This window comes from Aquila chrysaetos, chromosome 6 (assembly GCF_900496995.4).
Source record: "Aquila chrysaetos chrysaetos chromosome 6, bAquChr1.4, whole genome shotgun sequence".
In the NCBI taxonomy this organism is placed as follows: Eukaryota; Metazoa; Chordata; class Aves; order Accipitriformes; family Accipitridae; genus Aquila; species Aquila chrysaetos.
This window is the reverse complement of record NC_044009.1, coordinates 8097990-8122357: the sequence shown is the minus strand read 5'-3', so window position 1 is coordinate 8122357 and position 24368 is coordinate 8097990. Positions and strand designations below refer to the sequence as shown.

General features: G+C 51.5%; 3 protein-coding genes across 10 annotated transcripts in view; 2 read left to right on the top strand and 1 right to left on the bottom strand.

Annotated features, from left to right (window-relative positions):
* Positions 1 to 2290, bottom strand: part of FBXO42 (F-box protein 42) — a 48315-nt gene extending 46025 nt beyond the window's left edge. Inside the window, exon 1 of the mRNA XM_030018356.2 lies at positions 2144 to 2290. The gene's annotated coding sequence lies outside the window, so the exon portion shown is untranslated. The remainder of the gene's footprint in view (positions 1 to 2143) is intronic.
* Positions 2291 to 2516: 226 nt separating this feature from the next.
* SZRD1 (SUZ RNA binding domain containing 1) lies at positions 2517 to 19043 on the top strand. Of its 8 annotated transcripts, none has more exons than XR_005932726.1 (6): positions 2517 to 2860; positions 3036 to 3162; positions 14916 to 14965; positions 15186 to 15263; positions 15450 to 15636; positions 15950 to 16013. XR_005932726.1 is itself a non-coding variant. In XM_030018389.2 (6 exons), exons 1-6 carry the CDS (start codon positions 2766 to 2768, stop codon positions 16906 to 16908), a joined length of 708 nt encoding a protein of 235 aa, XP_029874249.1. In that variant the 5' UTR covers positions 2555 to 2765; the 3' UTR covers positions 16909 to 19043. The 8 variants fall into 8 exon arrangements, 7 of the variants coding, with proteins under 7 accessions (XP_029874249.1, XP_029874252.1, XP_029874251.1 ...); XM_030018389.2 differs by lacking the exon at positions 15450 to 15636 and adding an exon at positions 16806 to 19043 and having other exon boundaries at positions 2555 to 2860; positions 15947 to 16201; XM_030018392.2 differs by lacking the exon at positions 15450 to 15636 and adding an exon at positions 16806 to 19043 and having other exon boundaries at positions 2557 to 2910; positions 15947 to 16201.
* A 146-nt stretch (positions 19044 to 19189) lies between these two features.
* NECAP2 (NECAP endocytosis associated 2) lies at positions 19190 to 24247 on the top strand. Its single transcript, XM_030018386.2, is given in 9 exon segments — positions 19190 to 20052; positions 20715 to 20815; positions 20920 to 21024; positions 21498 to 21579; positions 22156 to 22264; positions 22626 to 22766; positions 22768 to 22798; positions 22951 to 23035; positions 23434 to 24247. Coding segments are annotated over 9 exon segments (810 nt in total). The 5' UTR covers positions 19190 to 19945; the 3' UTR covers positions 23483 to 24247.
* Positions 24248 to 24368: the final 121 nt, after the last annotated feature.

The window sequence follows — 24368 nt, the reverse complement described above, 5'->3', positions numbered from 1 at the left end:
AGAGACTAAAGGCTGTAGTAAACTCAAATTAAAATTTAAAATTACACATACTGCCTTTAAAAGTCCCTAAGAGTAAACCAGTGCAGCTTTGTAAAATAGTGCAATACTAAAACCGTACAGTGCCTTTCAAACCCAAGTGCTTCACTTGCCACAGTGGAAAAAATGCTGCTTGGGCGGAGTCACCTGTCAGTTAAAATACCAGGTAACACAGCAGGAAAAACACGCACAAACATCTTCGCTATGCGAAAACCACCACTGGATGGGATTCTGCTTCTGCTAGAAGCATGCAGATACAAAAGCCCTGGTGAACAGGATTGAACCCGATGCACTAAGAACTGTAATTTCTCCCTCTGCAAGAGAGGCATCATCCTGCCTTGGAAATAGCCCATGATCCCACCCAGGATCTTGCTCTCTTCTCTCCCAATTCTGACACCAGGGAAAGACCAACCTGAGGCAAACCTGAAGGACACAACCTGAGGGAAAGCCACCGGTATTCGGCCCTTCTCCAGCATGAGCGTAAGGAAAAGGAAGGAGAGATGGTGGTGGGAACACACAGGGCTACGGAAATGAGGAAATAACAGCAAGTCTCTTAACTCTTCAGTTAACGTCCAGCTCAGATATTTGGCTCTTCAGAAGGGCCAAGCCCAGGCTGCGACCGCTGCGTTGCGATATAAAGCAATTTGTTAGGACACTGCAATATCATCACCGATTTGGGGCTTCGTGAGGCCACCTGCAAGGCAGCGGATCGATTCAGTGTTTGGGCTCCTTCGCTTTTGAAGGGCAGGGTGGGTAAAGACATCATTACATCCAGGTTACAAATTTAGGTCAGCAGCATCTCAAATGTAATTTATTTTAATTCATATCCCCTTTAGTAAAGGGGAAGACTTCCAGCTGCTGACCTACAGCATAATCCAGTCTCACCAGTGATAATTAAAGCCATTTTAATACAAATGACATCCCCAGCGATCAACCAGGTTATCTTACAAACAGAACACAGTCCCCACGTAACGAACTGATTCACCGTACTGCAGACAGGCATTTCAGTTTGCACGACTTCTCTTTTGTTCTTCCTCTGAGCATTAATTAGAGTTCAGGTTATTAAGAGCAAGATACCAAGGCTCTGCTCCTGCTCTTGTGGCTCCTAAGAAAGGCCTTGCCCGATTTGAAAACCCAAACAGGCTTGAAGTGAGACACATCATCCCGGAAAGGTTTGGGCAGCATCTTGCAGGCAGCATGAGATAATCCTCCCGAGTGAGACCCGCGCATTGAGATGAGCCCCTGCAGTGTCTGCTCAGCCCAGCCCCGTTGTGACAAAAAAAAAATTAAATAAATAAAGCCATTCTCAAATCACCGACGAGATTATCAGTGAAGACAATGGGGACTAACACCCCAAATCCTGTTGAGCTGATAAATACCAAGCTTGCCACCACTACTGATTTAATACAACACTGTTGGGACCAAACCAAACATATATATATACACACACGTAAGGTGAGCAGCACACAAGGCACGAACGCAGATGCAAGTCGAGAACTGGATTCACATGGAGTTATTTGGAGAATAACCGGAGACTGAGCCTCACCTTTGTTTTTACACGTACGAGACGTGAGCCTTCAGGGCAGCCACAGCACCCCGCAGCCTCCACACGGCCGGCAGCAGCCGTCCCACCCCCCCCCCGCCAGCCTACACCTTGGCACTGCTCAATGCCAACGCTGATTTTTTGGGGGAAACCTGTTTTTTTTGGGGGGGGGGGGGGGGGGAGGGCAGGTTTTGCCCACCCCCAGCACTGAAGAAGACCCCAGGGCTGCCTTCACCTTGCCCCCCCCTTCCCGGGGCTGCCGCTGCCCTCCGCGGGCAGGGAAGGGGCCTCCCCCCCTCACAGGGACGAGCAGCCCTCGCGGGGGGGCTACAATACCCCGGGGGGATCTGCCGTCAATAGGGGACCCCCCAAAAAGAGGTAAGGGGGGAAAAGGGGGGCTCAACCCCACCCTCAGGCCCCCAAATGGGTGGCCCCCTCCAGGGGAGGCCTGTCCCGCCCTGAGGGGCCTGGCCCGCCGCCGCCCTGCTCCCCAGGGAAGGGACGCTGCCCACCGCTGCTCTCATCCCTCCCCGCCCCGGGGAACCGCACCGCGGGGCCCCTCACCTGCCGCCGGCCACCGCCTGCCGCGGCTGGGCCGGGCCCTCAGGGCTGCAGGCGCTGGGGTCGCCGCGTCGCCCGGGTGACGGCTCGAACCGGCGCCGCCATCTTCCCTCCTCCCCTCCGCCACCGCCGCCGCCGCTCCGGCCGCGGCGGAGAACACACTGCGCAGGCGCCGGCCGGCCCCACATCACATGACCGAGGAGGGGGCGGAGAGACGAGGGTCACGTGGCAACGCGCGCCATGATGGGAAGGTCAATTCTCCCCCCCCACCCCACCGCTTCCATAGCACAGAGGCCTTTTTCTGGCGGGGTGGGCGCCATGTTTGGAAGGTCTCGCCAGAGGCACGCGCGCCGTCCCGCCGCCATGTTGGAAGAGGCGGGCGGGCGAGGCCGCCATGTTGGGGAGGTCGGCTCTGAGGAGAAGGTGGCAGGGCGGCTCCCCCTCCTCCCTGGCCTCCTCGCAGGCCTCGGCCGCCCGCCCTTTTCCTCATGTCTCGCCTCTTCCCGGGCTCCCCTCCTCAGCCACTCCCCGGGGAGGCACAGCTGGGGCCCGGACACCCTCCTTGCCCACAGGGCCAGGGCCCCCCTGGCCACCTGCCACAGCCCCATGGCCTGGCCACCTCCTGATGGCAGGAGGCGAGGTGAGGATGGGCCAGCAGGGAGAGGAGATGGGACCTGTCGCCATGCCTGAAGGACAGCGGGTGCCCGTTTTGCCACGGAGGTGAGGAAAGGAGGGAGCCCTCGGTGCTGCTGGAGCCCTTCCCCGTGGGGGTATGTACGTCTGGGCATGTCGGGTCTGCGTTTTGACATGCGGTTGTGCTGCCAAGTTGTGGATGACATTATTCCTCTGGGGAAGGGGCAGAGGAAGACACTGCCATCCTCTCTGTCTTCCACAGACCTGCATCTATGACAGAGGTTGCTGCTCAGCATCCTGGACACGTGCCCTGCCAAATTGGCTGCCCCAGATGCCTTGCAGAGGCCTGGGATTACCTGAAAGGAGACGTGGAATTTGTCCACACGGATGTAAGTAACCCAGCATTCACCCAGGTGTGCGTATATGACCATTAAGATCACATTCCGAAAAGATCTGCAATGCTGCCACATGTTTTTGTGGGACGCTTGGTCTCGAACAGGGGTGCCGTGAACAGTGAATTGGATTTCTTACGGCATGGGCAAAACCGGCAGGATGGAGGGAAACGTCCAAGAATAACGCCGCTGTGATGCTGAATAGGCTACAGATTGAGCCAACAATGCCAGGCACTGGCTGCTAGAAAACACAGTTCCTGTTTCCTTCTGGAAAAATCCCAGAGGATGGGTAGGAACAGCCCAAGGCTGCTGCACCCTTTCCTCCCACCCGCTCCGCTCCCGTGAGCCCTGCACCTCTCCCAGGGAGGGGAGACGCCGTCTCCCACTCGTCTGGGATGCCAAAAAAATTGAAATCCTAGGATTTAAATCCCACCCTAAGCGCTGTATGCCCCGCAAAACCCCGCTAGCGGCTCTGCTTTTGATAAAACAGCCCCCCAAAACTCGGCTGCAAGGGTGCCTGGCAGTTCCCTGCCCAGATTTTGAGCTTGGCAGAGGAGAGGGAGACATGGAGGGGCTGCAGAGGGGGGCAGGGCAAACCACAGTGTTTGTTTCAGGATTTTTTTTACCTAGAGGTTTATTTATTTTTTTTTTTAAGAAGCCAGTCGCCATCTGCCGGTAAGCTGCAGCTCTCGGGTGGGGTGTTTGGGGGAAAGTTTAAGGATTTAAGGGCAGTTTCTGTAACTCCCTGTCCGAACGTTTGATTTTTTTAGGATGCTGGAAGGGGCATTTAATTTTGCAGCGAGGAAAACTAAATGCAACCCTCACCCCAGATACCTTTGTATCACTCAAAGCTCAAGGTAATACATTGGTGTGGTGAATATCCTGGCTACAAATGAGATAAACCTAATAAATTGGTTTTATTTTTGAGAAATCTAGCTGTTTTTTAAAGGTTGGAGCTGAAGTGGGCTCTCCTGCCCCTTGGGAGATTTAAGAGCAGCTGAGAGCTTAGATGAAAAGTGATACAAATTGGGGTAATGGAAGGACACACGGACATTTCGATGCCTGCAGGAGGGATCCTGCGGCGAGCAGCTGGGTTAACGGACAAGATTTGCTAAAATCGGGGTGGCTGCTTTGGTCAATAACCCCTAAATTATGGAAAAATGCCCCAAAACCTCCAAGCTCTTTAAGCGTGGAACCATCCACGCTGCTGATGCCTGTCATGCGCTGCTTTGGCTTGGCGTGTGCTGTTGAGAAAAGCACTGGCTCCGTGGGGTGTGAGTGTGCAAGTGTCACACGCGTGTGTGCCCCCACCCCGTCTCTTTGGCCAGTCCTCCCGCCCGCCAGGGGGCGCGGGCGCTCTACGTCCCCCGCCGCATGCCCGCTCTGCCGCACGTGGCCGCCCTCAGCGACCCACCGCGCATGCGTTCCCCTCCCCAGGCCTCCCGCCCTTTCCCTACGGTGCGCAGGCGCGGCGGGCGCAGGCCGGTAGGCGGTGGCGGCGCAGGCGCGCGGCGGGCGGCGCGCGCATGCGCAGGGCGCGGGCTGGCGGCGGCGGTGGCGGCGGAGGGGAATTAAAATGGAAGATGAGGAGGTCGCCGAGAGCTGGGAGGAGGCGGCCGACAGCGGGGTGAGGGTGGCTGCTTGGGGCGGTGCGGGCGGGCCGGGGGTGGTGAGGGGAGAGGGGAGAAGCGGTCCGGTGGCCCTTGAGGAGGCGGTGGGGTGCGGCCGGCGGGACAGCGGGCCCGGAGGGCCTGCTAGGCCTCTTAAAGGGGCCGCGGCCTCCCTCGGCGCGGGGAGTTGTAGACCGGCCCCAGACCCTCCCGTTCGCCTCTACTTCATCCCCTGGTGTGGGGCTGCCGAGAGGAGCCGCTCCCTGCCTGTCCTCCCGTTCCCGTTTTCTCCTCGGTCTCCAAACCAACTACTGTGTCCCCCCGGGCCTTGTGGGGCTGCGGGCAGGGCAGCAGCGGCTGGTCAGTGTGGGTCACAGCCGAGCCCGGAACAAAGCTTCTGTTGCCGACGAGCATGTGGTAGGTGCTGGGAGTATGGCGGGTAGCTTGCTCCCTCTGCTGAGGGGTTCTGACAAAACGTGCCTCCCTGGCGTCATGTTAGCCTTCGCAGGGCCTCTGGGGAGAGGTGGGTCGGCCGCATCTCGCGGGGTGTAGCGGGGGAGCCGGGGGTGCACGTGAAAAGCCCTTTCTCCCCCTTGTTCGAGATGAACATGCTTCTTCATTAGGACAAAACGTGGGGAGTCTTAGTGTGGCCTAGTACAGCTTCCAGTGTTGTAGCTGAAGTTTTCGCCTGGTTTTAATAGCTGGCTCAATAGCTGAAGTTTTCATCACGTCTCTCATGCTGAGAGATTCCAAAGCACTTATGTGTGTTGCGCTTGCAAAATAAAATCATTATTTTAGCAGGAGTGTGGGCGGGTGGATCTGCGGGGTATTCACAACAGCGTGACAAGAGAAGGGAAACCATGTCTGCCAGGCAAACTCCTGTTCTAATAAGTTCAGTGGGCTCGTTAATGATCAGAGGGCAGAAGGACGTTGTAACAATGACTCGATGAGAAGACCGAATTTGATTCTGGTCAGGAGATTGGGTTACGGCTGGCCAGGAAGAGGTTAGCAAAATAGAGCCTGTAACTCAATGCCCTCGCCAAGCAGCGTGAGAGATGCCAGTGGCAGGCTGGCAGCGTAAGCGAAGCACTTGCCCTCTCTTCTTGCCAATGCCGTGAGACTGCAGTCATAGGAAGCTTCGCGCCGGGCGGCAGAGTTAATTCCGGCGCTTGTTGAATCATTCCATGAAGGGACATAGCCTGCGTCTTGGGAGCTGATGATAGCTGCGGCCTTGAGTAATGGTCTAAAATTGTAGGGCTGCTCAAATCCCAGCCATTGGTTGTCTTTCCTCTTTGTCCTTTCAGCTTGTACCTTTTAGGTGTTCCTTTAAAGCCCTTAGAAGGAAAAATCTCTGTTGCCTGTCCTTTCTCACATCCTTTTCTAGTCCAAACTGCTGAGAATTTGTTTTCATAAACTCAGTGGTGCTTGTGTCGCTGAGCAGAGAGTTTTCTTGAGGAGCCACCACCACACTTGCAGCTGCTTTTGCAGTTGTTGGGGCTTTGGATGCCTGCAAAAGCAGTTGGACCAACAAGAAAAGCGAGCTGTCTGTGGCAGGAGCTCTTCTTACGTAAGAGAAGAGACAGGAGCTGCCTTCTGGCATCCTCGTTTAGAAAGGTCATTTTCAAACCCTGCCCGGCAGGAAGGAGACCCTCTGCTGCTGCTGGTGGCTGCAGGAAGCGAAAAGCCAAGCGGGATGGAGCAGAGGAGAGCCCAACCTTTTTTTGTGGACCAGATGGGTGCAGGTGCCATCAGGGACTGCAGGCTTTCTGTGCTGCTACAGAAATCAAAGCTACCAGAGGTAGGCAGGTTGAGAAAAGAGGAAGAGAGCGCAGGAAGAGGCTCTGTTGTAGAGCAGGCAGCGTGACTGACTTGCTCATTGGCAGTTGAAAGAGAGAGCGGGTGCTTCTGCTGTTCTCTGTGCCTCAAACCCTGCTGCAGTCATTGGGCAGGGGAGCCTGGGAACTCCCCAAATGAAGTGGGCCTTCTGTTGAAGGTGTGAGAGGAAAAATCGTGTGCAGGAAAAGCATATGAGCTGGCCTGGTAGTGTCATCACAGGTTTTGGTTTGGTTTTGGGGTTTTTTTTGTCTTAAGGAATTTCCTTTATCATCTTCTTCCACCTTTATCTTTTTTGGTGTGGGTCTGTGGTGGCACGAGATGGATCCCAACGTAAAGGCACAAGATGTGACAGTCAGGGTCAGTACTCAGGAGGAATATGCAGTAAAACATAAGAGACACCAAGGACCAGCTTTAAACATGTACTCTTCTCCTAAAACTTCACGCAGTTGACAGCCTGAGTTGTTTTTTTTTGGGGTTGGGTTTGTTTTTTGTTGTTTTGGTGGGTGGTTGTGTTTGGGTTTTTTTTTTTTTTTTTTGACCCTTCAGCACATCTCTGAGGGAACAGTAGAGGTGTAGCAGGAGATCCATGGTGGGCTTCTGGGATATGTTGCCTGCTTCTCTGTGTGTAACTTTTTTAATATTCCACCCAGAAAGTACATCAAATTTTCAGTGCTGGTCCTTTTTTGTGTGTGTAGTTTTTGGTGTTAGGCTGTAAACTTCTCCTCGAGGCCTTAAAGAAGGTGGTTCTCAGCAAGAGGCAGTTCCAGGCTGACCAGAGATGCCGTGGCCTCGTAGTTATAGTGTCACTTCATTTATCTCTTGCAGATCTGCCTTCCATAACAGGCAGCACTACAATCTCACTCAGTTCGGGGAAAACCCCCAAAAACCTGACATAGACCTTCTGCTTTGGTTTGGTCAGTCAAGTAGCTGTAAAACAGATCCTCAAGCATTTTTTTGGGGGGGGGGGGGGGGGGGGGGCGGTCTTTAACGTGGCTTCTGTTTGTCTTTTAGTTTTCTGTGTCATCAGAATTACCCAGTGCTTACCAGAAAAAGGAGCAGCTTCGTGGGTATGTGCCACCCCCCGAGTGACCATATGCCAAGCAGATGCCCTCTGCTCCAGCAGCTTCACCTACCCCAGGAGTCCTCCAGGCACAGCGGTGTTAATGCTGGTGCAGCAGAACTCCGTGGGGCCTCTAGATCTGTATTATCCAACTGCTATCTTCGAAATGTCTGTGAAATGAGGAGGTTTTGCTTGTGTGTGAGTTACAGATGGAAAACCAGTGTGTGAATAATGAATGAGTTGTCAAAGTTACGAGTAAGGATTGAAACGCCAGGCTTCAAAGACCCAGTCTGGGTTAGTAAACACTAATATGACTTAATGCATGGCTCGTTTTTCTTTTGTGTGGCCTAGCTGGCTTTAGGGAAGAGGGAAGTCACGAATGAGAGGTCTATTTGTGACATCCAAGTCTATTTACCTGGTTAAACTGATAATTAAACATCAGGTGGGAAGCTGGGCTCCAAAACTGGAGTGGAAGCCCTGTGTCCACAGTCAGGTAATCCACAGCCCTGAATTGGTACTTTTCAGCTGGATTGATTGCTTATTCCTGTGCTAACTAGAATTTGAGTGTATCAGCGACTTCTTAGTCAGTAACTTATTTCAAGTCAGAATCCGTGCAGATAAAACGTTAGTCTGGCAACCCAAAATAATTTAAAAAAGAAAAAAAAAGAAAAGTAATCTCCTTGTGTGTCTTTTTTTCCACTCCAGTTTGCTGATGGACAGTTTGCAGGGCAGTTAGCTCCCACCTGCTGCCTACAACCTCCCAGCTGGCGCTTAAAACTTACCCTGCCACAGTCCAGAGTCTAGGTCCCTTGGTTAGATTGCGCCTTGCTTCACCGATCACTGCCAGAAAGGGAAACCCCCTTCATCATCTGATTACTAGCCGCTTGGGGAGAATGTCAGCAGCCAAATGTGTGTGACTGAACTTTGTCCCTTGTGTGTGGGGATGGGGATTGTCACCTGCTTGTGTCATGGTGCTTGGTGAGGACAGTTCACCTGAGGTTTGCAAAAAAACTTGTTTCTATTTATCGTCTCTAAATTGGTCAATGTGCGAGTGGCAGAGAGGACTGCCCGCCTTGGATTTCACCCTCCAGCAAAGGCAGCGCATTCATTGGTTATAAAGGTTTTGGCTAGTATTGCTTTGAGTTGCTAAATATGATCGAAGTACAGAGAAGTCAAAAGGGAAATATTTCGGAGTGTAACGCTGTGACCTCTGGTCTGCTAACTACTTGTGCGATCAGAGGGAAAATTAATGGGGTTTTGATGTGCAAGAACTGTACCCTGGAGGAAACCTGTGAGGATAACTGCTGATTTTTGATGTTGGGGCTGTGAGGATGGGTTTTGACTTCACGGACCAAAATGATTTTTGTAAAACTTTTGCTGAATGTTTGCTTTAGGTGTTTGTAATTGGTCAAAAAAAAATCTTGAAACTGGGAAATGAAAGTTTCTGTTCCTGTTGCTCAGCGTTGCTTAGGCAGAGGCAGTTTGTTTGATGAGCAAAGTGATGCTTGTAGGTTGGGAATGAACAGGTACCTTAATACTGTGAAGTGAGTATTGGTTTTGGGATACAGCAGCAAGCTCTGCGTTGCCCTGCCCAGGTCACTCGGGAGCGGTCTCTGTTTCGTACCTGCTCTCGCAGACCTTGATGAGCATCTGGATATGCTGACTGACCCCGCACAGGGACGTGGGTGCAGAAGGCAAAGGCGACCCTCTGGATTAAGTGATGTTCCGATGCCTTTGCAAAATAGCATGCAGAGGGCTTTTGCTAGGTTTTAGCCTCTGGTTTTTTTTTCTAGATTGATCAAGGGGTGTAAATATATTCCTGATCTGGATCTCCAAAGAGGTCTGCGTGACCTGCCTGCCACAGGAGGTGCGAAGGGTGGGAAGGGAGAAGGAGCTGCAGCCCTCCCAAATGCTCCCCCCCCCCCCCCCCCCCCCCCCCCCAACATGTCTGTGCTAGGAATACCATGTGGTTCCTGCCAGGCTTGTTCCCAAAAATACTCGTGTCTTGTTTCTCAATATCCTAGTTGCCGAGAAGCGTTATCTACCTATGGAAGATGTAAACGCCAGTGCAACTTAAAAGCATCTGTGGCTTTCTTGGGTACGGTCCACTGCCAGGAATTAACGTAAGCGGAGTAACTTGGAGAATTAATTAATGGAGCAGTCTGATTCCCAGTAGCCTCAGGAATTGGAATGTTCCAGTAATTAATAGAAGATTAATTTATCTTCAGAGGAAAGAAATAGGTAGTGAATGAGGAGTCGGCTTGGAGATATCTTAGAATTATCCACTTCTGCTCTTACTTCATGGTGTTTTTTGTGAAGCAGTGAGTCAGATATCTGCAGCTGTAAGTTGTTGGGTACCCATGAACAGCTTTGGTAACCTCAGATGTTAAAACCTATTTTTTTTCCTAAAGAGGAGAACATTAACCAGGCCTTGAAGTTTGTCTCCTGTCCTTTAGAAAATGCCACAGTATCTGACGGTGCTTTTAATAAGCAGATGAGTCTTTGTTTTTAGCATTGGTGTGGGAGGATACAACTCTAGCCTAAATTCCCTCTGTCTGGGTTTGATCTTAAACATTATTTGACTGAGCAAGGGTAGAAGGTTGTGTTCAGGAGCAATCTCCAGTAAATACATCAAAGAATGTGGTTAATGGTTTTCTAGAGCTGCATATTTGAAATGTTATCCAATTTCTAGGATAGCACAGCTTCCTTTATTGGGGACTGTCCTGTGCTCTGGCAGGAGGGCTGGTAGGTATCTCCTCTCGATTTCTGCAAAGTAACCTAATTTTGGAGGTAGAGGGGGAAATATCCTCCTAGTGTAAGGGATTTGTGGGAAGCCCATGTCTCTGCCTTTCTTCAAACATTCAGTTGTGGTTACTCACTAAACTTGAAATAAAAAATAGCCAGCAGTTATCTTGTTATTCCTTTCCCCCATATCAGCAGAGCTTGGAGCTGCTGTTATTTAGTCTATTTAGAGAGTCTTTGCTGGCAACGATGGGAAGGATAATTCCTTATACGTGTCCGAAGCATTACAGTTATTCCAACAAAGCTCTTTAGACAACAGCTCAGGCTGACTTGGGCCTCGCTCTGTGCTTTGCAATATGCTGGAGAACCGGCTTTGCTTGGGAATCTGCCTAGACCCCATGTGAAACTATGATCTGTAGGAGCTGACCTCTGTAGGGGTGTTCCTTCCTGAAGGGCATGTTTCCAGGGTGTCCTGGGGGGAGCATCTATCTCCAACTCGGCAGTAACATTGCAAAATTACCAGCTATATTGGTGGGATTCTTATTTAGGATGACAGACCATAGGAGTGTCAGATCTAAGCAGTAGGTTTGTGTCTTAGTGTCTGTGTCTAATTGCTTTCCAAGAGGTATTTTATTGATCCTTTTATGCATTCCTATTTTTCTCAGGGTTAAAGGGTAGGAAGGATGGCTGTGATGGGGCTGGAGTTCAGTTTCCATTACATTCTCATCTACAAATGCGGCTTAAATGTCAAAGAACAGTGTTGTCTTCATGCTGTTTGTTTGGGTCCTTTTTAGTATCTAGACATAATAGCACTAAAAATAGTTTGTTGAGATTCTTTACTAATCTTTGGGGAGGGTGTTTTGATCGGGGGTATAAATGAGGCTTAGTTCTTGATTATATAAATAAGTTTGTTTGGGAAATGAAAGCTAGGAGGGCCTCCTAAGAAGATTCATAACTGTTTTTTATATGGTGCGACCTGCCCAGCTACTGGGTATGTGCAGCGCGATGTCCTCGAATGCCGAGTCTAACTGCCTCTCCTGTGAGCTTGTGCATTTGGGTTGTTGTAGTTCTTCTGGCACTTGCCCTGTAAGTCAGGTCCTAATTTTATCTTGTTACCCACACAGCTCGGTGACAGTGTGACATAGCAGTGGAAAGGGAGTGACATCAGCAGACGAACAGATTGGTGGAAGGCAGTGGCAGGTGGTTTTTTTTTTTTTTTTTTTTTTTTTAATTAAGAATAAGCCATGTCAAGGTTTTCCTGCTTTGCAAGCTCGTAAATTTGTGCAGCGTGATCCCCATCACGAACTGCTAGCTGCGTGAGGCTGCTAATGTCTTGGGTTGTTTCTGCAGGGCGATTAAGGGCTGCCCATTTGAATTGGCAATGCTCTTCGTGTTTGAACACCTTCATACCTACAACTCCAAACACAGTAGTATTAAACACCGAGAGTTTGCAGTGCTGTGGCTTTTGCTGAGAAAAGACGGGGTCAATCCCTGCATTTAAAAGGAAACACAACAACTTCTAACACAGCAAGAGGTGTGTGTGAGGTGGGGAGCTACTTTTTTTACACTAGCTATCCACTTTGAACACAAAGGAAGACTTTTTCTACCCAAGAGTTCAGTGGATATCTGCAGGCAGCTGGAATCCCCTCAGCAGCACTGGGAATTATGAGGATTGTGTAAGATGAACAGTTGTTTGGATGGGGTGAGAATGATACGTGTATATGTGGTGGGGATGATTGTATATTATTCTGCCAGGATTTCTACGTGTGGAGGAAGCCTCTTGTTTTGGAGAGTACATAGTGGTTCTAACAGCTGCTGATGTTGTAACTTAGAGGATATTTTAGCTGCCCATTACTTTGCTCCTTGGTGAGGAGCACCCCAGACACAGAGCAACTGTTGAGCCTATGTGCGGTGGCTTATGAACCAGGACTGTGCATGTTCACTTAGTGACTACTGGCAATTGTGGAGGGATGAGAGGCAAAAATACCAAATTTTTTGCAACAAGTGGTGTGTACAGGAGTAGGAAGGAGTGAAACTGAGACTGTAAAGGGCTCATTTGGTGAGGGGTGTCATGATGGCAGGGTTTGAAGGATTCCTTGGAATAAGTTTGCATGTGTTGAGCAAATTAAAGAACTAGGTTTGTTTCTGGTAGGGGAAGCTGCAGGTTCTGGCGTCAGAGGATGAAGTCGGAGGAAGTCCGGCGCGTGTGAGGGCGTGAAGAGCTGTCCAGCCGTCCTCAGAGTCAGTGTGACAGTCACATTAATCAGAGTGTTTTTCAGATGCTGAGGTCAAACTGACGCTTTTCAATTACAGGATCTCGTAGTCTGATGTATGGACCGCGACTTTAGCCCCAGGACTCACCTGCAAAGCCACTAGGAATGTAGAAACGTGGCTTTTGTCAAAGCCATCTCTCCTCTGCCAGGAAGGAGAGAGGTGAGAGCAGAGAGGAGCCTTCCTCGTGGCTACTGTGTGGCTTGTCATACTTTTGTGCCCCATGGTCCTCGCCGTGGGCTGTCAAGCCTGTCTGCCCTAGCTGGGTGGTTCAGCGCTGTGGTTCTGACTCACAGCTGGCTTCGTAGTCACTGCACAGCGCCGAAATGAGTTGAGATGCTCCTGAGCGCGCTTTCCCTGCCCTCTGCCCCATCTTCCTGTCGTCCCTCTCCCCCATGCGCTGAAGTATTTAATAAGGGATATTTAAGGAAGCTTCCTTCCAGTCCACTGCTTCCGGGAGGCCCTGGGGAGGAGTGGTTAACTATTTGAGTTTGAAAAAGTGTTCTAAGGACTCTTCTATAGCCGGATATCACCTCTTCTGGCGTAGTGTGGGCAGATGAGCTAACCCCTTCCCCTTAATCTGACTTTCATTGTTTGCTGCCAGCCGCTCTACAACATCTCCATCTTTGCCGGGATATCCGTTTCCCTGCTGCCTGTTCCCAGCTGGCTGTTCCTCCGTCTTTGTGGGCCGGAAGCAGCTGATGCACATTTTTCTCTGTCCTCCTGAGCAGCATTGGGATGGGATTTTCCTCCCAGTCCTCTGGAAGAGGAAGGAGACTGCAGGTGTGTTTGCCCTCGATGGGAGACTCTAGCTGTGACCTGGCCTTCAGCTAAATGCCGTGTGAAGCCCTTGGCTGGTTTTGTTCTTACAAATCACCTATTGCCTCCCAGTACAGAGTTTGATACAAAATGCAACCTCCCACCCACCTTTTGTCTTCCCAAAATGGTTTATAACTATTCCCTTCTAGATGGAGGCTACCGTGGGCTGTTGGCCTGTGTAGCTGCGTGACCAAGAGCAAACACTGTGGTTTGGCATCTTGTAGAGGCTTGCGTTCATTCCCTGTTTACTGGGGCATCGGGGAATTGCCGTGCAAACCAGTTTCTTTACCGGCTTGCGCCTGCTGCGGTTTTTGATGGCAGGGTAGGCTTCACTGGCAGCAAGCTTTCAGTGTAGTTAGGCAAATTGGCCTGAAAAGTAGAGCAGCTGTGTCCTGCCAGAAGCTTGGAATTTCCTTCAGTATTGCCAGTTATCGGCTGGCAAAACTAGGACAGTCTCAGGTAGTTTTTTTTCCCCTTCATTGATGATTAAATAAAATACATTGCTGTTTCAGAGGCTCTTTTAATAGTGTTGGCAGTTGTGAGAATCTAAAGATATCAGCGAGGTTGGGGAAGGTTGCCTAAAGAGAGATTGGGACTCAAAGATGGCTTTATTTTTCTATTCAGCAAGGTTTCTCTGCATAATTGCTCTGATTGCAAAATGTAAACACCTTTGTGAAGGTAGGTGTGAGCCTTGGACAGAAGTTGACACGCTTAAAGCCATGCTCTGTTGGCATTCAGGGGTGATTAATACGTCTTTCTGCCGATTAATGACTTGGCAGCTATGTTGCAAAGGGAAGGAGAAGCGCAATAAGATTCTGCTTTGCTCCGACGAGTCCTTGGGTGCATGTCGGGCAGGGCAGGGGACTTTTTTGTGAAGGAGGGTTATTGCAGCAAGCAGCAGGAATGCGGACCTGCCGGCTAGTCATCCGAATGGCTGCAGGCTCTGGGGCTGAGCTGCCCCGCTGAAATCAAGCATGTAGACTGATGCAGATCGCCCCATCCGGCTGCTGCTGCTGCTTCTCTGCCCAAGAGGTTTGGCGCCGGTTCCTGCTTGGATCTGGGCATACCTTGCTGTGTATTCCCGTGGCTCTTTACCCGTAATAGGACTTTCTTGCCAGCTGAAGTCCTTAAAATGAAAGATGAGCGCCTCACAGCTGCCCTCTCACTGGGATACACAAAATCCACAGCCTGCTGTAGGTGTATTAATGGCTACAGTAGAATATATGCGGTGGCTTTGCTCTTCTCTGCCTCTTGATTTGCAAGTCATCCTCAGATGGAGACGCACGCTCTCTCTGCCCCCTTTATAGTGTTGCTGTACGGAAGAGTGCAATTAAATGTGTGTGCAGACAGGCTTGAACTCCAGTCTCCAAGACGAGCCTTCAGGTTTTTATTTTTATCTCCTTCCTTTCTAGGAAATAGACAGACGGTTGGAAAAGAAGCTGAAGATCACGCAGAAGGAAAGGTAACAATGCTGCGCGGTTTAGTAAAAAGCCTTTTTTCTGAGGTGCTGTTGGACATCTGAAGGCCTGGGGAGTGGCAACAGTGGGGAAACAGCTTCAAACTGAGCAGAGCGTGCTGGGTTTGAGTTCAGAAATAGGGAATCTCTGTAATCATGCCACTAGATGGCCCTTTCGATCCATAGCAGTGTAGTGGAAAGCTTCTTGAGAGTGATTTTATTTCAGAGCCGGGTCTTCCAGACTGGATGTAGCTACAGCTATGGGGAAGCCATTTAAGAAAAAGACACTCAAAGGAAGAAATGGGTGAGTCAGGTAATCCTAACTCATGGCCCTAGATTGGCTTGCTGTGTCTTGTGTCAGAAAGATTTTTTTCCTGCTTTACTTTGGGTTGGGGCAGGGGTGTGTGTGTTATTCTCTTCTAGCAGAAATATTTCTAATCACTTCTGACAAGTCTTTTGTTGTTGTTTTTTTTTCCCCTTTGATTCTTAGTAGGCCACTTAGAGTCATGGTATTACTTCTCTGGGACTTCCTCACAGAGAAGGGACCATAAAAAAAATTCAAATGGTGAGCCGCGGGCCAAGGCTGGCTCTGAGAAGTGAAATGGCAGGGTTGGAGCAGAAGGCCAGGTATCCTGGCAAGAGGAGCCCTAAAAGTCCTTGCAGGGAATGGAATCAAGGTGCTTATACCGATATCTTCAAATAGAAATGCTAAAACTTTTGCCCAGTGTCTGCTTCCCATTCCTTTGGTCAAGTTTAAAGGTGTCAAACGCAGCAGGGACTGGTTTTCTGTCCCTGACTGAGCTAACCGCCTGCAAACCCGCCTGCCGCTCTAGTTTAGAGTTACAAATGTAGTAAGGTCTTTAATTATTACAGGCTGCCTTCTTAATCACGGGAATGACGTCTGACAGGGAGGAATTCACATGCAGAGCAAAAAACATGCTCACCGTAGAAAACAAAATATCAACCAAATGTTTTTCTTTTAAACAGTAGAAAGTCAAAATCTCCTCCTAAAGTGCCGATTGTGATTCAGGACGACAGCCTTCCTGCAGGTCCTCCCCCGCAGATCCGCATCTTGAAGAGGCCGACGACCAACGGCGTGCTTAGCAATCCCAACTCCGCCAGCAGGCCGGCCTTCCCCGTGAAATCCTTGGCGCAGAGGGAGGCGGAATACGCGGAAGCCAGGAAACGAATATTGGGCAGCGCAAGCCCCGAAGAAGAGCAGGAGAAACCCATTCTAGATAGGTGAGAGCAGCCTTTCATGCCGCGGCAGCTTTGCCTGCTCTCCTCGCAAACACCTTCCTGTCAGAAGGAGGGGGATGAGCTCCTTGAAGAGTAAAGTGAGGCCGGCAAGGAGAAAGGAGTGCTTTGTTAATAAGCAGGGCATCATAAATCTCAAATATATGGGTGTTACGGGAAGCACACGTGCCTGATAAGGCCATAAAGGTTGTCTTAGACCCTTGGAGGAGTGTGCTGGGGGTTTAGAGGGGAATGCGGGCAACTGGAGTTATCCTGGTGGGGCGTATCCTCGTCTTCCCTGAAGTTTTTGACTTAAGGGAGCTGCCACGTGCGGGCGGGAGAGTCGAGCTTAAGCACTCTTAAATGAATGCAGGTTTTTTGAAGGCATCGTGCTCGCCCTTTTATTTGCAGCGTGGGTCTCGGAGACTCTTTGGAAAGAAATGAAGTGCTAGTTCGATTTCAGTTGCGTTCCCCGTCCCAGGGAGCAACATGTGATGATTGTCCCGTGGGAGTGACTTCCCACTGTGGCAGGTGCAGGACTATTTGTTGAAGGCATACAGCGTTAATGCAGCTGTGTTGCCTCCACCTCTGATCTCCTTTCTCCTTGCAGGCCGCCGAGGATCTCCCAGCCTGAAGACACCAGGCAGCCCAATAATGTGATTAGGCAACCCCTGGGTCCCGATGGCTCACAAGGCTTCAAACAACGCAGATAAACGCGGGCGAGAGATGCTGCTGCGAAAGGCAGGGTCCGCCGCCACGGGTTGCACTGCCGTGACGGACAAACGGACTTGAGCAAAGGGAACTACCTGGTTTATTTGCACTGTGATCCCCTTTGCTCAGCCCACTGTGACCTTCAACCCCACGCACTGTGACCTCCCCTCTCCACCCACTGTGACCGGCAAACCGAGAAGGGCTGTCCCCAAGTCACTGTAAAAGGAAAGGGGACAACGAGGCGGGGCGGGGGGGTTATAAAGAACTCGGACGGGTGCAGGGAGTTGTGTGTGTGCCACTTGGGTTGAAGCTAGCGCCAGCAATAATGTTTGTTGTACTCGTAACCTGGCATTTAAGGAAAAAAAAAAATGGGAAGCCTCCCCAGACGCGCATGTTGTCCTCATCACTTTAAGAGCAAGTTCTGTTTCAAAGGATCTCTTTTATTTTATTTTTTCTTGTTTGTTTTCTGTATATCAGATCAACGGAGTGCATGGGAAGGGTTTTAACTGTTTGTTTTAATTGAGAGAGGTAGTTAAGTGTTCAAAAAGGAGTTTCAATGAATTTCTGCAACTTTCATGGCTCGGGTTTGGCAAGCTCTTGCTTCTCGTTCTCTATTTCTACCGCTGCCAAGCACGTGGAAGCGGACTCCCAGATACCTGGCCTTTCCGATCGCCGTGGGAGCCGTTGGAGTCCAACGACCTAGTTTACGTCTTGCACCTGTTAAAGCTTGCCTAGTATTTTCTGCTGGCTTTGAGGAAAAGCTTAAAATACATCTTTTTTTTTTTCTTTCTGTACTTGGGGAGAAGGGAATGTAGACCGATCCCGTGAAAATGCCCGCTGCCCGGCTGCTGTTTGTGGCAGAAAGATGCAGGCGGTGAAGAATTAGCGCTCCGTTGCGAGGAGCAGAATAGCCGGTGCCGCTCTGGTCCATGAAATAAATAGGCGGCGAGGAGCCCCGCTCCATACGGCCCACACTCGTCAAGCGGCTGGTGTAACGACTGGGAGCGTAGGATGTCCCACGGGTCCGAACCTGAGTGGCTTAACGATGGAGTGAAGGCTCTGATCACTCTCTTGGTCACGGTACGAGCTGTGTTTGCATCCCAAAATCGCAGACGTTGGGAACAAAAACGGTGTTGGATAAAGTCTGGATGATTCCCCCGTCTTCCTGGCGGCAGCCAGCTCCCCGCGAGGCTTCAGGGAAGGGATTTTCATCCTCTGGCTCCTGGGAAGAGGACAGGGAGGCTGGTGGCCTGCAAGAACGTGGATGTTCCCCCTCTGGACGAAGCTGACTTACCTTAATATCGCTTAATACTGAGGGATTAGATGAACACTAAATGCTCTTCTTGGAGGGGATGGTACCTAGAAAACCATTTCTGGTTCTCAGCGGATTATTCTGTACGGCTGCGCCCTTCCTGCCTCTTCATGCTCAGTAGGTTCAAGGGTAAACGAGCGAATCTTGACGTCTTCTACCTGATGGGAAGCAACCATACAAAAAAAATGTATGGAAATACAGCTTAAAAAAGAAACAAAAAAACAAATGGTAAAATAAAACTACCTGTGTATAAAAAGAATCCGCTAGAGCGTTAATTAGCTGATTAAAGCACCGAGGATGGTGGCGAGGTGGGGACGGGCAAATGTCCCCTGGGCATCCCCAACCACTGGCACTTTTTTTTTTGGGGGGGGGTGGGTGTGTGTCTTATTTACCCCCCCAGCCCAGGCTGGTGGTCAGAATGAGTCCCCGGGGGGGCGCGGGAGGGGAGAAGGACGTCAGCAATAACCGTAGTCACCGCGCCTTTCCTTAATTATTACTAAAAATAGCTTTTAATGGCCAAAAAAACCCCCCTCATCCATCCAGTTCCTGGTGTAGCTGGCCAGCGTTAAAGTTGCTGTCTCCGGCACCAAAATCTCCAACTCCGGCGCCGAAATCTCCGTCTGTCATCGAAATCTCCTGGCTCCTCCATCCCGGTGACCAGGATACGTCCCGCCCGCGGGCAGGGCTTGGCGGCGTTCCTGTGGGAAGCCCCTTCGTCCCGGGAAGGTGGAGGATAAACACGGTACCGCGTGTTTTCACCCCAAAATGTGCGCCGAAAAGAAAACGTTTTATAAATTGTATTTTAAATAAATCTCTTTAAACTTTTAACGACTTACTTTTTTCTCCTTTATCCCCGTCTCTCGCAGGGGCTGCTGCAAGAGCGACGTTTCGGTGGCAGCTTAAGCTCCCAGCGCGAGTAGATCCTTAAAAAATTCATCAGGAAGGTAAAATCTGGGAGTGTTCGGCCATAATTGTGCCGGTATTTACCCAAAAAGGGGAAATTTTGTCCCATTTTTAGGCTTGCTGGGAAGATGTGGTCCGAGGAGGGTGGGAGGTGGCAGTGCTTGGAGGGAAGATGTGGTTTCCAAACCTGGGCCTGAGCTGTGACTGTGCTGCCTCTTGCCATGGAGGATAGAAGCAGCAATTTTATTTTATTGTATTTATTTTATTTAGTTTTTTGCAATGTGCTGGCCTCCCTGCTTGGGTGTTGTGCTCGATAACTGTCAGAGGAGGTGGGCAGAGGCTGTTGGGGTGCCTCTGGCTGAGGTGAGGAGGGGTCAGGGTGCGCTGACAGCTCCTGCAAGCCCTGATTCCCCTTTAATTCTTATTTTTTAATATTTTTTTAAGGCGAAATCAGGAAAAAATGTCCCTTTTAGTGACTTGGAGTTGCTAGGTGGGGAGGAAAGGTGCTGCAGAAGCAGGCGCAGCTGGCGGCGTGCCCGGACGGGGCCGGGCTGGGAGCTGGCAGCCAGTCCCCGCGACCGCGTACTGGTTCCCAGTTCCAGCAGCCCACTGGGACCAGTTCCCCCCCTCACCTCCCCCGCCACCTCCCTGCAGTGGAGCCTCCCGCCCGCCAGGGGGAGCAGCGGCGGCTGGTGCGGAAGCACCTCCCCTCCCTCCGCTCCTCCGTCCTGCCCGGAGAAAGGGGGCGGTACCATCGAAGGGGCGGTACCATCGAGGCGGCGGGCCAGAGCGGCGGCAGCGGCGGCGGGCGGAGTTCCGCCGCGATGGCGGCCATGGCAGCAGAGGAGGAGGAGTACGAGGCGGTGCTGTGCGTGAAGCCGGCGGTGCACGTCTACCGGGTACCGCCGCGGGCCTCCAACCGCGGCTACAGGTGGGGCTTGCCCCTCTCTCGTGGGCCCTGTCCCGCTGTGGGGTGCTTCTGCCCCCCCCCCACTTTGGGTTACATGGCGTCTGTCCCCTTCCTCCCCATAGGGTGTCTGCCCCTCCTGTCACAGGGGTGTGGGGGTTTGCCCCCCTCCCCGTGGGTATGTGGGGCCTGCCCCTCGTGAGGTATCTCTGCCCCCCCACCCCAGCCCCATGGCCCCAGCGGGGCTTCTCCATCCCCCCATGTGTTTTGAGGCTCCTCTCCCGTCAGCCCACAGCCTGGACTGAAGGCCGTCGTGGCAGAGCCAGGCTGTAGCTAATGCGGCTCAGCACCTCCGACAAACTGCTTTCGAGCTGGAGATCCTGCGGAAAAGGGAAGCGAAACCTCTTGTGCAATTTGCGCCCGGTCCCCGCTGGGACCTGATGCCTGATTTTGCAGGGGGCCAGCTGGTTTGGGGTGAAATGAGAGACATCGCGACGAATCTATCTCCTTCTGCAGTGAGTGCGGGTGCAGGCAGGTTCTTGCTTGCGCCGCTTTCGTACTGTTAACGAGGAGAGTCAAGCAGATGAGCTCTGTGATGTGTTATGGGGGCATTAAAATAGGTCGGTGGTGTTGTCTGGGATGTGAGAGGTGGCTCAGACATCCATCGCTGTTTCATCTTTCTCTAGAGCTGCAGAGTGGCAGCTGGACCAGCCGGCGTGGAGCGGCAGGCTGCGGATCACGGCCAAGGGCAAGCTCGCGTTCATTAAGCTGGAGGACAAGACCTCGGGTAAGGAGGAGGGAAGGCAACAGCTCCGCACCTCTTCGTGGGGAGGAAGATGGCGCAGAGACTCTACTCCCTGGCGTTAACCTGCTCCCATTTCTCTTTTTCAGGAGAGCTTTTTGCCCAGGCGCCAGTGGAGCAGTTCCCTGGCATCGCTGTGGAGAGTGTGACGGACTCCAGTAGATATTTTGTCATCCGGATTGAAGATGGGAACGGTACGTCGCGCTACATGTGGGATGGGTTGGAGGAACTGCCTCAGAAAGTCTTTAGTGCCCTTGCTGCTCTTATTTGTGAAGGATTCCCGCTTTCAAGGGCTAAATATTCCCTGCGTACGCTGGTAAAGGGGCGAATTGTCTTGCTCCCAGGTGCCAGCTGTGCTCTTGTCCTTCACCAGGAATAAAGCAGTTTAATTTTGCTGCTCGGCATTAGTGTGAGGACGCCTCTCTGTGCAGGATTGTTACTGTGATGCCAACCTCTGCTTTGACTTACTTACTTTAATTTAAAAGCTGGTTTTACTAAGGCTGTATGGGCACCCAACAAGCTAAACATATCTCCAGTCCCATAAGTCTCCGGAGTCCCAGCTCCAGCTGGAGGAGGTGGCAGGCATGGGGGTGTGCGGGGTGGGGTATCCCCTCCCTCTTCCTCTGCTGCTTTACAATTCCAGCCCTCACTCTTCCTCCTTCCCCAGGCCGCCGTGCTTTCATCGGAGTCGGCTTTGTTGACCGAGGGGATGCTTTTGACTTCAATGTGGCTCTCCAAGACCATTTTAAGTGAGTTCGTGCCTCATCCCGTGTCCTCTCAGCTCAACTTTTTTTGCACTTGTCTGCCAGAAATGGTGGGGGAGAGGAAGCTGTGAGCTCCTGTTGTGCTTGAGCAGGCAAGCGTGGTGTAAAGAGGTGGAAACGCCTGTTTCTCTGCACAGCCTTTGTGCAGGCAGCTCTCCCTCTCTCAAATATTTCCCAGTCTGTATTAGCAGGGTCCCAAACTGGGCTTCCCAGTCCAAAATTGGGCATATTCCCTAATTCCTTTCCTTCTCTTCACATGCCACTGCTAAGGGGCTGCTCCTCAGGCACTGGGACGCTGCTCCAGCTGCAAGCAGATAGTGGGGCTTTGGGGTAGGATGGAATGTGCTGCTGGCTGGAGGATCCATGTGGCTCGAGCACTGACGGTCACTGGTAGGAATCATTCCCCCGGCACTGCCTGTAGCACATTGCTCCAGCAGGCAAGGTCTCAGATCACATTCAGTGCCTCTGCCAGGGAGAGGGGATGATCTCAGGCAGGATTTGTCCAGGAGAGTCTCAGGCTGGTTGTTGACATGTCCTTTTCTGCTTCTTTAATTCTTGCAGATGGGTGAGGCAGCAGAGCGAGCTGGCCAGCCAGGCCAAGAACCCCGATCAGGGACCAAAACTGGATCTGGGCTTCAAGGAGGGGCAAACCATCAAACTCAACATTGCGGTGAGGGTCTTTTCCAGCTAAATCCACTCCCGACCTTTCTCTTGGGTGGCATAAGAGGAAGCAGCAGCTTCTCCCCAAAAATCCCTGTGCAGGGGGGAGCCCGGAGCAGGGCCCTTCAGGATAACGCTGCGTGTAGTGATTTGCAGAGGGGTTGTGTGACAGTTCCCCGTTACCGAACTGGGTCTCTGGCTTCATGGTGGGGATTTGTGGGGGAAAAAACATCCTTGGTTTGACTCCTCTTGCTCCTCCAGCCTTGGGACATCTCAGCAGAGCAGGTTTTTTCCCCAGAATAAAGCAGCTTGCCTTCATACTCTGGCTCTGGGTTTAAACATACCACCCAAGTTTCCCTCTCTTGTTTCAGAATATGAAGAAAAAAGAAGGACCAACAGGGAACACCAGACCGCGTCCTGCGGGTCTTGGGGGCCTGAGCTTGCTCCCACCACCTCCCGGAGGAAAATCTTCGGTTTGTCCTTCTGGAGAGCGGCCGTCTTCGCTCTCCACGCCCCGCCCAGCTCCCGGGCACCCCCATCACAGGTCCGTGGTCATGCAGCGACAACTGTAATGCTCTTTAGACTCCATTTTATCCATCAAAGTTGGGAAAACAAAGGGGGGAATCCTGGGGTAAGAGTGGGAGATAACTCCTGGTGTTTGTTTTCTCTCTTTCTGACTTTCCTGGCCGCCGACAGACTCCCTCTTGTCCTGGCCGCAGCCTGCTGCTGCTCCCTCTGCCGCTGCCACCGATGTCTGGGGAGACTTTGCTAAAGCTTCCGGGTGAGGCTCTGTGGGGTTTGTGTGTGGCATGGGTGATCCCCACAATGTTAGAACCGCCCCCATCCGGACCAAATCCCGCTGGTTTTCCTGTAAACTCCTGCTGAGGCGGGGGCACCACTTCATCCAAACATCCCTTTGGGATTTAAAAGTGACTCTGATGGCGTGTGTCACAAATTCCCCGAATTCAGTGCGGGTCCGTGGCCGCTGCCTTCCTCTTCCTCCCAGCACTGTCGGCACACCCTGTCTTCTCCCGCTGCTCTAGTCTGCTCTGTGCAGCGGGGAGAGTTTTGGGGTGACCCCGGAGGACCCGTTTGTGGCTGCCTGGCTCCCTCCCCATGTGCTGCAGCCCCTTTCAATGTCTAAAACCTCTTTTTTTTCCACTTTTTCTCTCTCTTTAGGTCAGCTTCTACCCAGACTCAGGCAAACGCAGGCTGGGTTCAGTTCTGACCCGGGCCCCTTCTCCGCTCTTCCCCACATGGGTGCTGGGATCATTGCGATTCCTTCAGGACCAAAGCAGGGGCTTTGGGACACTCTGCTCCTGCCCTTAAGTCCCTCCCGGCATCAAAATGCTGAAATAAGTGCCAGAGAGCAAATGAACACGTGCCTTAAAACGCTCCACGCCAGTGCCCTCTGCGTTGGGGGCCTTTTATTTTCTACCTGGATTGCAGCAAACCTCTGAGGCTTCTCCTTTTGCAGAAAAAGCTGTCAGCTTTGTCACCTCTCCTTAATAACGAGAGGGTGAGCGGGTGCTCAGAGCAGGACTCCTCTCACTCGCAGCACTGCCCCAATTAAGGTAATTTTCGCTAAAGGTTTGTGTGATAGAGCCTCCATGGAGACTTCTCCGCTTTCTCCTCGCATATTTGGCCTGGATAAATCCTTCCCTCGGTGGAGAGCATCCTCCTGGAGACTTCTCGCCTGCAAAATCCAGATGAACGCCCACCTTAGCAAGATGCTGAGCGTCGCCCCAGTTTTTTTCTGAGCACTTAACTCTGATGCGGAAAGTGGGGAGCTGGACCGCTGTGTTTCGATGCTGAAATTCCTAATTTCTTGCTCTGGGAAGATTTTTTTCATCTCTATTTTGAAGACATTTTCACTTCTTTCTGTGGACATTTTATTAAGCGATATATGCAATGAAGGACAGAATGCAGTCGGTCTCTTTGACAGAGCTGGGGTTGAGATTCCTCTTTAAACAAATAAATATTTTCTTACCTATTTATATTAAGGCCTTTCGGTGTACAAAGTCCTGCTTATTTTTTTTCAGTGCCTTGGATGTTTATTATTTCCATTTTTAACTGGATGACAAGCATTTTGGTTTCAGAGCTTAACTGTGCCT

Bases quoted from the DNA above. Each gene is read 5' to 3' on its own strand.
- SZRD1 (XM_041124549.1), top strand. From the start codon at position 6,279: ATGCCTGCAAAAGCAGTTGGACCAACAAGAAAAGCGAGCTGTCTGTGG. The intron at 7,679-14,915 runs GTATGTGCCACC...CTTCCTTTCTAG, and splicing joins AAAAAGGAGCAGCTTCGTGG to GAAATAGACAGACGGTTGGA. The intron at 14,966-15,185 runs GTAACAATGCTG...ATTTTATTTCAG, and splicing joins AAGATCACGCAGAAGGAAAG to AGCCGGGTCTTCCAGACTGG.